This window comes from Hemibagrus wyckioides, linkage group LG06 (assembly GCF_019097595.1).
Source record: "Hemibagrus wyckioides isolate EC202008001 linkage group LG06, SWU_Hwy_1.0, whole genome shotgun sequence".
NCBI lineage: Eukaryota > Metazoa > Chordata > Actinopteri > Siluriformes > Bagridae > Hemibagrus > Hemibagrus wyckioides.
In genome coordinates, this window is record NC_080715.1 from 43,875,023 (window position 1) to 43,889,059 (window position 14,037).

At 34.5% G+C, this 14,037-nt stretch overlaps 1 protein-coding gene across 1 annotated transcript in view; it reads left to right on the top strand.

Annotated features, from left to right (window-relative positions):
• eif2b2 (eukaryotic translation initiation factor 2B, subunit 2 beta) overlaps positions 1-13,907 on the top strand; it is a 23,909-nt gene extending 10,002 nt beyond the window's left edge. The window contains exons 6-8 of the mRNA XM_058391750.1: positions 13,298-13,435; positions 13,524-13,590; positions 13,724-13,907. Of these exons, the coding sequence (XP_058247733.1) occupies positions 13,298-13,435; positions 13,524-13,590; positions 13,724-13,881 (363 nt within the window). The 3' untranslated portion in view covers positions 13,882-13,907. The remainder of the gene's footprint in view (positions 1-13,297; positions 13,436-13,523; positions 13,591-13,723) is intronic.
• Positions 13,908-14,037: the final 130 nt, after the last annotated feature.

Genomic DNA, 14,037 nt, shown 5'->3' on the forward strand with positions numbered 1-14,037 from the left:
TGTGTATAATGTGTGTGTATAATGTGTGTGTGTAATGTGTGTGTGTATAATGTGTGTGTGCGTAATGTGTGTGTGTATAATGAGTGTGTGTATAATGAGTGTGTGTATAATGAGTGTGTATAATGAGTGTGTATAATGAGTGTGTGTATAATGAGTGTGTGTATAATGAGTGTGTGTATAATGAGTGTGTGTATAATGTGTGTGTATAATGAGTGTGTGTATAATGTGTGTGTATAATGTGTGTGTGTATATAATGTGTGTGTGTATAATGAGTGTGTGTATAATGTGTGTGTGTGTATAATGTGTGTGTGTATAGTGTGTGTGTATAATGTGTGTGTATAATGAGTGTGTGTATAATGTGTGTGTGTGTATAATGTGTGTGTGTATAGTGTGTGTGTATAATGTGTGTGTATAATGAGTGTGTGTAATGTGTGTGTATAATGAGTGTGTGTATAATGAGTGTGTGTATAATGTGTGTGTGTATAATGAGTGTGTATGTGTGTATAATGAGTGTGTGTATAATGTGTGTGTGTATAATGTGTGTATAATGTGTGTGTGTATAATGAGTGTGTGTATAATGAGTGTATAATGTGTGTGTGTATAATGAGTGTGTGTATAATGAGTGTGTGTATAATGAGTGTGTATAATGTGTGTGTGTATAATGAGTGTGTATAATGTGTGTGTGTATAATGTGTGTGTATAATGTGTGTGTATAATGTGTGTGTATAATGTGTGTGTGTATAATGTGTGTGTGTAATGTGTGTGTGTAATGTGTGTGTGTGTAATGTGTGTGTGTATAATGAGTGTGTGTAATGTGTGTGTGTATAATGTGTGTGTGTATAATGTGTGTGTGTATAATGTGTGTGTGTAATGTGTGTGTGTGTAATGTGTGTGTGTGTAATGTGTGTGTGTATAATGTGTGTGTGTATAATGTGTGTGTATAATGAGTGTGTGTGTAATGTGTGTGTGTATAATGTGTGTGTATAATGTGTGTGTGTATAATGTGTGTGTATAATGAGTGTGTGTATAATGTGTGTGTGTGTATAATGTGTGTGTGTATAATGAGTGTGTGTATAATGTGTGTGTGTATAATGAGTGTGTGTGTAATGTGTGTGTGTATAATGTGTGTGTGTATGTGTGTGTATAATGAGTGTGTATAATGTGTGTGTGTATAATGTGTGTGTGTATAATGTGTGTGTGTAATGTGTGTGTGTAATGTGTGTGTGTGTAATGTGTGTGTGTATAATGAGTGTGTGTATAATGAGTGTGTGTAATGTGTGTGTGTATAATGTGTGTGTGTAATGTGTGTGTGTGTAATGTGTGTGTGTATAATGTGTGTGTGTATAATGTGTGTGTATAATGAGTGTGTGTATAATGTGTGTGTATAATGAGTGTGTGTATAATGTGTGTGTGTATAATGAGTGTGTGTAATGTGTGTGTATAATGTGTGTGTGTATAATGAGTGTGTGTAATGTGTGTGTATAATGTGTGTGTATAATGTGTGTGTGTAATGTGTGTGTGTGTATAATGTGTGTGTGTATAATGTGTGTGTATAATGTGTGTGTATAATGTGTGTGTAATGTGTGTGTGTATAATGAGTGTGTGTATAATGTGTGTGTAATGTGTGTGTGTATAATGTGTGTGTGTATAATGTGTGTGTATAATGTGTGTGTGTAATGTGTGTGTGTGTAATGTGTGTGTGTGTATAATGTGTGTGTGTATAATGTGTGTGTATAATGAGTGTGTATAATGTGTGTGTGTATAATGTGTGTGTGTAATGTGTGTGTGTGTATAATGTGTGTGTATAATGAGTGTGTATAATGTGTGTGTGTAATGTGTGTGTGTAATGTGTGTGTGTGTATAATGTGTGTGTATAATGTGTGTGTATAATGTGTGTGTGTATAATGTGTGTGTGTATAATGTGTGTGTATAATGTGTGTGTGTAATGTGTGTGTGTGTGTAATGTGTGTGTGTATAATGTGTGTGTATAATGAGTGTGTATAATGTGTGTGTGTAATGTGTGTGTGTGTAATGTGTGTGTGTGTGTAATGTGTGTGTATAATGAGTGTGTATAATGTGTGTGTGTAATGTGTGTGTATAATGAGTGTGTATAATGTGTGTGTGTATAATGAGTGTGTGTATAATGTGTGTGTGTGTATAATGTGTGTGTATAATGAGTGTGTATAATGTGTGTATAATGAGTGTATAATGAGTGTGTGTATAATGAGTGTGTGTGTAATGTGTGTGTGTATAATGTGTGTGTATAATGAGTGTGTGTATAATGTGTGTGTGTGTATAATGAGTGTATAATGAGTGTGTGTATAATGAGTGTGTGTGTAATGTGTGTGTGTATAATGTGTGTGTATAATGTGTGTGTGTATAATGTGTGTGTATAATGAGTGTGTGTATAATGAGTGTGTGTATAATGTGTGTGTGTATAATGTGTGTGTGTATAATGAGTGTGTATAATGTGTGTGTGTATAATGAGTGTGTGTATAATGAGTGTGTGTATAATGAGTGTGTGTAATGTGTGTGTGTATAATGTGTGTGTGTATAATGTGTGTGTGTATAATGTGTGTGTGTAATGTGTGTGTGTGTAATGTGTGTGTATAATGTGTGTGTGTGTATAATGTGTGTGTGTATAATGAGTGTGTGTATAATGTGTGTGTGTATAATGAGTGTGTGTATAATGTGTGTGTGTATAATGTGTGTGTATAATGTGTGTGTGTATAATGTGTGTGTGTATAATGAGTGTATAATGAGTGTGTGTATAATGAGTGTATAATGAGTGTGTGTATAATGAGTGTGTGTGTAATGTGTGTGTGTATAATGTGTGTGTGTATAATGTGTGTGTATAATGAGTGTGTATAATGTGTGTGTGTATAATGAGTGTGTGTAATGTGTGTGTGTATAATGTGTGTGTGTAATGTGTGTGTGTAATGTGTGTGTGTGTAATGTGTGTGTGTATAATGAGTGTGTGTATAATGAGTGTGTGTATAATGAGTGTGTGTATTATGTGTGTGTGTATAATGAGTGTGTGTATAATGTGTGTGTGTATAATGTGTGTGTATAATGAGTGTGTGTATAATGTGTGTGTGTGTGTAATGTGTGTGTATAATGAGTGTGTGTATAATGAGTGTGTGTATAATGAGTGTGTGTATAATGAGTGTGTGTATAATGTGTGTGTGTGTGTAATGAGTGTGTATAATGAGTGTGTATAATGAGTGTGTGTATAATGAGTGTGTGTAATGTGTGTGTGTATAATGAGTGTGTGTATAATGTGTGTGTGTGTGTAATGTGTGTGTGTATAATGAGTGTGTGTATAATGTGTGTGTGTATAATGTGTGTGTATAATGAGTGTGTGTATAATGTGTGTGTGTGTGTAATGTGTGTGTATAATGAGTGTGTGTATAATGTGTGTGTGTATAATGTGTGTGTATAATGAGTGTGTATAATGTGTGTGTGTGTGTGTAATGAGTGTGTATAATGAGTGTGTATAATGAGTGTGTGTATAATGAGTGTGTGTAATGTGTGTGTGTATAATGAGTGTGTGTGTGTATAATGTGTGTGTGTATAATGTGTGTGTATAATGAGTGTGTATAATGTGTGTGTGTATAATGTGTGTGTGTAATGTGTGTGTGTGTATAATGTGTGTGTATAATGAGTGTGTATAATGTGTGTGTGTATAATGTGTGTGTGTAATGTGTGTGTGTGTATAATGTGTGTGTATAATGTGTGTGTATAATGTGTGTGTGTATAATGTGTGTGTGTATAATGTGTGTGTATAATGTGTGTGTGTATGATGTGTGTGTGTGTGTGAGAGTGTGTGTGTGTGTATAATGTGTGTGTGTATAATGTGTGTGTGTATAATGAGTGTGTGTATAATGTGTGTGTGTATAATGTGTGTGTGTATAATGAGTGTGTGTATAATGTGTGTGTATAATGAGTGTGTGTATAATGTGTGTGTGTATAATGTGTGTGTATAATGTGAGTGTGTATAATGTGTGTGTGTGTGTGTATAATGTGTGTGTGTGTATAATGTGTGTGTGTATAATGTGTGTGTATAATGAGTGTGTGTATAATGAGTGTATAATGAGTGTGTGTATAATGTGTGTGTGTATAATGTGTGTGTATAATGTGTGTGTGTATAATGTGTGTGTGTATAATGAGTGTATAATGAGTGTGTGTATAATGAGTGTGTGTGTATAATGTGTGTGTGTATAATGTGTGTGTATAATGAGTGTGTGTATAATGAGTGTATAATGAGTGTGTGTATAATGAGTGTGTGTGTAATGTGTGTGTGTATAATGTGTGTGTATAATGAGTGTGTGTATAATGTGTGTGTATAATGTGTGTGTATAATGTGTGTGTATAATGTGTGTGTATAATGTGTGTGTGTATAATGTGTGTGTATAATGTGTGTGTGTGTATAATGTGTGTGTATAATGAGTGTGTGTATAATGAGTGTGTGTATAATGTGTGTGTATAATGAGTGTGTGTATAATGTGTGTGTGTATAATGAGTGTGTATAATGAGTGTGTATAATGTGTGTGTGTATAATGAGTGTGTATAATGTGTGTGTGTATAATGAGTGTGTGTGTAATGTGTGTGTGTATAATGAGTGTGTATAATGTGTGTGTGTATAATGTGTGTGTATAATGTGTGTGTGTATAATGAGTGTGTATAATGTGTGTGTGTATAATGAGTGTGTATAATGAGTGTGTATAATGTGTGTGTGTATAATGAGTGTGTGTATAATGTGTGTGTATAATGAGTGTGTATAATGTGTGTGTGTATAATGAGTGTGTGTATATTGAGTGGTTGTATAATGTGTGTGTGTATAATGAGTGTGTGTAAAATGAGTGTGTGTATAATGTGTGTGTGTATAATGTGTGTGTATAATGTGTGTGTGTATAATGTGTGTGTATAATGAGTGTGTGTATAATGTGTGTGTATAATGTGTGTGTGTAATGTGTGTGTGTATAATGTGTGTGTGCGTAATGTGTGTGTGTATAATGAGTGTGTGTATAATGAGTGTGTGTATAATGAGTGTGTATAATGAGTGTGTGTATAATGAGTGTGTGTATAATGAGTGTGTGTATAATGAGTGTGTGTCATGTGTGTGTGTATAATATGTGTGTGTATAATGTGTGTGTATAATGTGTGTGTATAATGTGTGTGTGTATAATGTGTGTGTATAATGTGAGTGTGTATAGTGTGTGTGTGTGTATAATGTGAGTGTGTATAATGAGTGTGTATAATGAGTGTGTGTATAATGAGTGTGTATAATGTGTGTGTATAATGAGTGTGTGTATAATGAGTGTGTGTATAATGAGTGTGTATAATGAGTGTGTGTATAATGTGTGTGTATAATGTGTGTGTATAATGAGTGTGTGTATAATGAGTGTGTGTATAATGAGTGTGTGTATAATGTGTGTGTGTATAATGAGTGTGTGTATAATGAGTGTGTATAATGTGTGTGTGTATAATGAGTGTGTGTATAATGTGTGTGTATAATGAGTGTGTATAATGTGTGTGTGTATAATGAGTGTGTATAATGTGTGTGTGTATAATGAGTGTGTATAATGTGTGTGTGTATAATGTGTGTGTGTATAATGAGTGTGTGTATAATGTGTGTGTATAATGAGTGTGTGTGTATAATGTGTGTGTGTATAATGTGTGTGTGTATAATGTGTGTGTGTATAATGTGTGTGTGTATAATGTGAGTGTGTATAATGTGAGTGTGTATAATGTGTGTGTGTGTATAATGTGTGTGTATAATGAGTGTGTGTATAATGTGTGTGTGTATAATGAGTGTGTGTATAATGAGTGTGTGTATAATGTGTGTGTGTGTATAATGAGTGTGTATAATGAGTGTGTGTGTATAATGAGTGTGTGTATAATGAGTGTGTGTATAATGTGTGTGTATAATGTGTGTGTGTATAATGTGTGTGTATAATGTGTGTGTATAATGAGTGTGTGTATAATGAGTGTGTGTATAATGTGTGTGTATAATGTGTGTGTGTATAATGTGTGTGTATAATGTGTGTGTATAATGAGTGTGTGTATAATGTGTGTGTGTATAATGTGTGTGTATAATGAGTGTGTGTATAATGTGTGTGTGTGTGTGTGTGTGTGTGTATTGAGTGTGTGTTTGAGTGTGTGTGAATGTGTGTGTGTATAATGAGTGTGTGTGTAATGTGTGTGGTATTTGTGTGTATAATGAGTGTGTGTATAGGTGTGTAGAATGTGTGTGTATAATGGTGTGTGTATAATGTGTGTGTATAATGAGTGTGTGTATAATGTGTGTGTGTATAATGTGTGTGTATAATGAGTGTGTGTATAATGTGTGTGTATAATGAGTGTGTGTAATGTGTGTGTGTAATGTGTGTGTGTGTTATGTGTGTGTGTAATGTGTGTGTGTGTGTAATGTGTGTGTGTATAATGAGTGTGTGTATAATGAGTGTGTGTAATGTGTGTGTGTATAATGTGTGTGTGTATAATGTGTGTGTGTAATGTGTGTGTGTGTAATGTGTGTGTGTATAATGTGTGTGTGTATAATGTGTGTGTATAATGTGTGTGTATAATGAGTGTGTGTATAATGTGTGTGTGTGTATAATGAGTGTGTGTAATGTGTGTGTGTATAATGTGTGTGTGTATAATGTGTGTGTGTATAATGTGTGTGTATAATGTGTGTGTGTAATGTGTGTGTGTATAATGAGTGTGTGTATAATGAGTGTGTGTAATGTGTGTGTGTATAATGTGTGTGTGTATAATGTGTGTGTATAATGTGTGTGTGTAATGTGTGTGTGTGTAATGTGTGTGTGTGTATAATGTGTGTGTGTATAATGTGTGTGTATAATGAGTGTGTATAATGTGTGTGTGTATAATGTGTGTGTGTAATGTGTGTGTGTGTATAATGTGTGTGTATAATGAGTGTGTATAATGTGTGTGTGTATAATGAGTGTGTATAATGAGTGTGTATAATGTGTGTGTGTATAATGTGTGTGTGTAATGTGTGTGTGTGTATAATGTGTGTGTATAATGTGTGTGTATAATGTGTGTGTGTATAATGTGTGTGTGTATAATGTGTGTGTATAGTGTGTGTGTGTAATGTGTGTGTGTATAATGTGTGTGTGTATAATGTGTGTGTGTATAATGTGTGTGTATAATGTGTGTGTGTATAATGTGTGTGTGTAATGTGTGTGTGTGTATAATGTGTGTGTGTATAATGTGTGTGTGTATAATGTGTGTGTATAATGTGAGTGTGTATAATGTGTGTGTGTGTGTATAATGTGTGTGTGTGTATAATGTGTGTGTGTATAATGTGTGTGTATAATGAGTGTGTGTATAATGAGTGTATAATGAGTGTGTGTATAATGAGTGTGTGTGTGTATAATGAGTGTATAATGAGTGTGTGTGTAATGTGTGTGTGTATAATGTGTGTGTATAATGTGTGTGTGTATAATGTGTGTGTATAATGAGTGTGTGTATAATGTGTGTGTGTGTATAATGTGTGTGTGTATAATGAGTGTGTGTATAATGAGTGTGTGTGTAATGTGTGTGTGTATAATGTGTGTGTGTATAATGTGTGTGTATAATGAGTGTGTATAATGTGTGTGTGTATAATGAGTGTGTATAATGAGTGTGTGTATAATGAGTGTGTATAATGTGTGTGTATAATGTGTGTGTATAATGTGTGTGTGTATAATGTGTGTGTATAATGTGTGTGTGTATAATGTGTGTGTATAATGTGTGTGTGTATAATGTGTGTGTGTATAATGTGTGTGTATAATGAGTGTGTGTATAATGTGTGTGTGTATAATGTGTGTGTATAATGTGTGTGTGTATAATGAGTGTGTATAATGAGTGTGTGTATAATGTGTGTGTATAATGAGTGTGTGTATAATGTGTGTGTGTGTGTATAATGAGTGTGTGTATAATGTGTGTGTATAATGTGTGTGTGTATAATGAGTGTGTGTATAATGTGTGTGTGTGTGTATAATGAGTGTGTGTATAATGTGTGTGTATAATGTGTGTGTGTATAATGTGTGTGTGTAATGTGTGTGTGTGTAATGTGTGTGTGTATAATGTGTGTGTGTATAATGAGTGTGTATAATGAGTGTGTGTGTAATGTGTGTGTGTATAATGTGTGTGTATAATTTGTGTGTGTATAATGTGTGTGTATAATGAGTGTGTGTATAATGTGTGTGTGTATAATGAGTGTGTGTATAATGAGTGTGTGTATAATGAGTGTGTGTATAATGAGTGTGTGTGTAATGTGTGTGTGTATAATGTGTGTGTGTATAATGTGTGTGTATAATGAGTGTGTATAATGTGTGTGTGTATAATGAGTGTGTGTAATGTGTGTGTGTATAATGTGTGTGTGTTATGTGTGTGTGTAATGTGTGTGTGTGTGTAATGTGTGTGTGTATAATGAGTGTGTGTATAATGAGTGTGTGTAATGTGTGTGTGTATAATGTGTGTGTGTATAATGTGTGTGTGTATAATGTGTGTGTGTATAATGTGTGTGTATAATGTGAGTGTGTATAATGTGTGTGTGTGTATAATGTGTGTGTGTGTATAATGTGTGTGTATAATGTGTGTGTATAATGAGTGTGTATAATGAGTGTGTGTATAATGAGTGTGTATAATGAGTGTGTGTATAATGAGTGTGTGTATAATGAGTGTGTATAATGAGTGTGTGTAATGTGTGTGTGTAATGTGTGTGTGTAATGTGTGTGTATAATGAGTGTGTGTATAATGAGTGTGTGTATAATGAGTGTGTGTATAATGTGTGTGTATAATGAGTGTGTGTATAATGAGTGTGTGTATAATGTGTGTGTGTATAATGTGTGTGTATAATGAGTGTGTGTATAATGTGTGTGTGTATAATGTGTGTGTATAATGAGTGTGTATAATGAGTGTGTATAATGTGTGTGTGTGTGTAATGAGTGTGTATAATGAGTGTGTGTATAATGAGTGTGTGTATAATGAGTGTGTGTATAATGAGTGTGTGTATAATGTGTGTGTATAATGAGTGTGTGTATAATGTGTGTGTGTATAATGTGTGTGTATAATGAGTGTGTGTATAATGAGTGTGTGTATAATGTGTGTGTGTATAATGTGTGTGTATAATGAGTGTGTGTATAATGTGTGTGTGTGTGTAATGTGTGTGTATAATGAGTGTGTGTATAATGAGTGTGTGTATAATGAGTGTGTGTATAATGTGTGTGTATAATGAGTGTGTGTATAATGTGTGTGTGTATAATGTGTGTGTATAATGAGTGTGTGTATAATGTGTGTGTGTATAATGAGTGTGTATAATGAGTGTGTATAATGTGTGTGTGTGTGTAATGAGTGTGTATAATGAGTGTGTATAATGAGTGTGTGTATAATTGAGTGTGTGTAATGTGTGTGTGTAATGTGTGTGTATAATGAGTGTGTGTATAATGTGTGTGTATAATGTGTGTGTATAATGTGTGTGTATAATGTGAGTGTGTATAATGTGTGTGTGTATAATGTGTGTGTGTATAATGAGTGTGTATAATGTGTGTGTGTATAATGTGTGTGTATAATGTGTGTGTATAATGTGTGTGTATAATGTGTGTGTATAATGTGTGTGTGTATAATGTGTGTGTGTATAATGTGTGTGTATAATGTGTGTGTATAATGAGTGTGTGTATAATGTGTGTGTATAATGTGTGTGTGTATAATGTGTGTGTATAATGTGTGTGTGTATAATGTGTGTGTATAATGAGTGTGTGTATAATGAGTGTGTGTATAATGAGTGTGTGTATAATGAGTGTGTGTATAATGTGTGTGTGTATAATGTGTGTGTATAATGTGTGTGTGTAATGTGTGTGTGTGTATAATGTGTGTGTGTATAATGTGTGTGTGTATAATGTGTGTGTGTATAATGTGTGTGTATAATGTGAGTGTGTATAATGTGTGTGTGTGTGTATAATGTGTGTGTGTGTATAATGTGTGTGTATAATGAGTGTGTGTATAATGAGTGTGTGTATAATGAGTGTGTGTATAATGAGTGTGTGTGTAATGTGTGTGTGTATAATGTGTGTGTATAATGAGTGTGTGTATAATGTGTGTGTGTGTGTATAATGAGTGTGTGTATAATGAGTGTGTGTATAATGTGTGTGTGTATAATGAGTGTGTATAATGTGTGTGTGTATAATGAGTGTGTGTATAATGAGTGTGTGTATAATGTGTGTGTGTATAATGAGTGTATATGTGTGTATAATGTGAGTGTGTATAATGTGTGTGTGTATAATGTGTGTGTGTATAATGTGTGTGTATAATGTGTGTGTATAATGTGTGTGTGTATAATGTGTGTGTGTGTATAATGTGTGTGTGTGTATAATGTGTGTGTGTATAATGAGTGTGTGTGTAATGTGTGTGTGTATAATGTGTGTGTATAATGTGTGTGTATAATGTGTGTGTGTATAATGTGTGTGTATAATGAGTGTGTGTATAATGTGTGTGTGTGTATAATGTGTGTGTGTGTATAATGTGTGTGTATAATGTGTGTGTATAATGTGTGTGTATAATGAGTGTGTATAATGAGTGTGTGTATAATGAGTGTGTATAATGAGTGTGTATAATGAGTGTGTGTATAATGAGTGTGTGTATAATGAGTGTGTATAATGAGTGTGTGTAATGTGTGTGTGTAATGTGTGTGTGTAATGTGTGTGTGTAATGTGTGTGTATAATGTGTGTGTATAATGAGTGTGTGTATAATGAGTGTGTATAATGTGTGTGTGTGTGTGTAATGTGTGTGTGTAATGTGTGTGTGTAATGAGTGTGTGTATAATGAGTGTGTGTATAATGAGTGTGTGTATAATGTGTGTGTATAATGAGTGTGTGTATAATGTGTGTGTGTATAATGTGTGTGTATAATGAGTGTGTGTATAATGTGTGTGTGTGTGTAATGTGTGTGTATAATGAGTGTGTGTATAATGAGTGTGTGTATAATGAGTGTGTGTATAATGTGTGTGTATAATGAGTGTGTGTATAATGTGTGTGTGTATAATGTGTGTGTGTATAATGTGTGTGTATAATGAGTGTGTGTATAATGTGTGTGTGTATAATGTGTGTGTATAATGAGTGTGTGTATAATGAGTGTGTGTATAATGAGTGTGTGTATAATGTGTGTGTATAATGAGTGTGTGTATAATGTGTGTGTGTATAATGTGTGTGTATAATGAGTGTGTGTATAATGTGTGTGTATAATGAGTGTGTGTATAATGTGTGTGTGTATAATGAGTGTGTATAATGAGTGTGTATAATGTGTGTGTGTGTGTAATGAGTGTGTATAATGAGTGTGTATAATGAGTGTGTGTATAATGAGTGTGTGTAATGTGTGTGTGTATAATGTGTGTGTATAATGTGTGTGTGTATAATGTGTGTGTATAATGTGTGTGTATAATGTGTGTGTATAATGTGAGTGTGTATAATGTGTGTGTGTATAATGAGTGTGTGTATAATGAGTGTATAATGTGTGTGTGTATAATGTGTGTGTGTGTATAATGAGTGTGTATAATGTGTGTGTGTATAATGTGTGTGTATAATGTGTGTGTATAATGTGTGTGTATAATGTGTGTGTGTATAATGTGTGTGTGTATAATGTGTGTGTATAATGTGTGTGTATAATGTGTGTGTATAATGTGTGTGTGTATAATGAGTGTGTGTATAATGAGTGTGTGTATAATGAGTGTGTATAATGTGTGTGTGTATAATGAGTGTGTATAATGAGTGTATAATGTGTGTGTGTATAATGTGTGTGTATAATGTGTGTGTGTATAATGTGTGTGTATAATGTGTGTGTGTATAATGTGTGTGTATAATGTGTGTGTGTATAATGTGTGTGTATAATGAGTGTGTGTATAATGAGTGTGTGTGTAATGTGTGTGTGTATAATGTGTGTGTATAATGAGTGTGTGTATAATGTGTGTGTGTAATGTGTGTGTGTGTATAATGTGTGTGTGTATAATGTGTGTGTGTATAATGTGTGTGTGTATAATGTGTGTGTATAATGTGAGTGTGTATAATGTGTGTGTGTGTATAATGTGTGTGTGTGTATAATGTGTGTGTATAATGAGTGTGTGTATAATGAGTGTGTGTATAATGAGTGTGTGTGTAATGTGTGTGTGTATAATGTGTGTGTATAATGTGTGTGTGTATAATGTGTGTGTATAATGAGTGTGTGTATAATGTGTGTGTGTGTGTATAATGTGTGTGTGTATAATGAGTGTGTGTATAATGTGTGTGTGTATAATGAGTGTGTATAATGTGTGTGTGTATAATGAGTGTGTGTATAATGAGTGTGTGTATAATGTGTGTGTGTATAATGAGTGTGTGTATAATGTGTGTGTATAATGTGAGTTTGTATAATGTGTGTGTGTGTATAATGTGTGTGTGTATAATGTGTGTGTATAATGTGTGTGTATAATGTGTGTGTGTATAATGTGTGTGTGTGTATAATGTGTGTGTGTGTATAATGTGTGTGTGTGTAATGTGTGTGTGTATAATGTGTGTGTATAATGTGTGTGTATAATGTGTGTGTGTATAATGTGTGTGTATAATGAGTGTGTGTATAATGTGTGTGTGTGTGTATAATGTGTGTGTGTATAATGAGTGTGTGTATAATGAGTGTGTGTGTAATGTGTGTGTGTATAATGTGTGTGTGTATAATGTGTGTGTATAATGAGTGTGTATAATGTGTGTGTGTATAATGTGTGTGTGTATAATGAGTGTGTGTATAATGAGTGTGTGTGTAATGTGTGTGTGTGTGTATAATGTGTGTGTATAATGAGTGTGTATAATGTGTGTGTGTATAGTGTGTGTGTATAATGAGTGTGTATAATGTGTGTGTGTATAATGAGTGTGTATAATGTGTGTGTGTATAATGAGTGTGTATAATGTGTGTGTGTATAATGTGTGTGTGTATAATGAGTGTGTGTATAATGTGTGTGTATAATGAGTGTGTGTATAATGTGTGTGTGTATAATGTGTGTGTATAATGTGAGTGTGTATAATGTGTGTGTGTGTATAATGTGTGTGTGTATAATGTGTGTGTATAATGTGTGTGTATAATGTGTGTGTGTATAATGTGTGTGTATAATGTGAGTGTGTATAATGTGTGTGTGTGTATAATGTGAGTGTGTGTATAATGTGTGTGTGTGTATAATGTGTGTGTATAATGAGTGTGTGTATAATGAGTGTGTGTATAATGAGTGTGTGTCATGTGTGTGTGTATAATATGTGTGTGTGTGTGTATCAGGTGATCATCGGGACACAGACGGTCCTGGCTAACGGAGGACTGCGAGCAGTAAACGGCACACACACGCTGGCGCTAGCCGCTAAACACCACTCCACTCCGCTCATCGTCTGTGCAGCCATGTTCAAACTCTCACCTCAGGTAACCATGACGACAGGGGCGTGACTTCCTAACGACTCACACTCTCTCTCTCACTCATTCACGTTTGTTTTTCTTTTCCTCTCCTCAGTTTCCGAATGAAGAGGACACGTTTCACAAGTTCGTCTCTCCACACGAGGTTCTGCCCTTCACTGAAGGTACAATCACATCTCAGGGGAGGGGGCGGGGCAATCAATGTTGGTGAGAGTTTGGTGGTTTGAGTTGTTCCTCTGGTAGATCTTTGGATTTGCTCTAACATGCAGGTGTGTGTGTGTGTGTGTTTGCTCTCAGGTGAGATCCTGTCGAAGGTGAACGCTCACTGCCCCGTGTTTGATTACGTTCCTCCAGAACTCATCACGCTGTTCATCTCCAACATCGGTGGAAACGCCCCGTCCTACATCTACCGCCTGATGAGTGAGCTGTACCACCCCGAAGACCACGAACTCTAAATAAACTACATGTACAACAACTACAACGCTCCCTCTGTCCCTCTGTGTGTGTGTGGGGGGGGGTGTAAAAACAATATAATTAAATGAATTATTATAAGTGTGATGATTGCTTGAGCAGCAGCTGCAGTAATTGATGATGTCATATCCTGTGTTTAA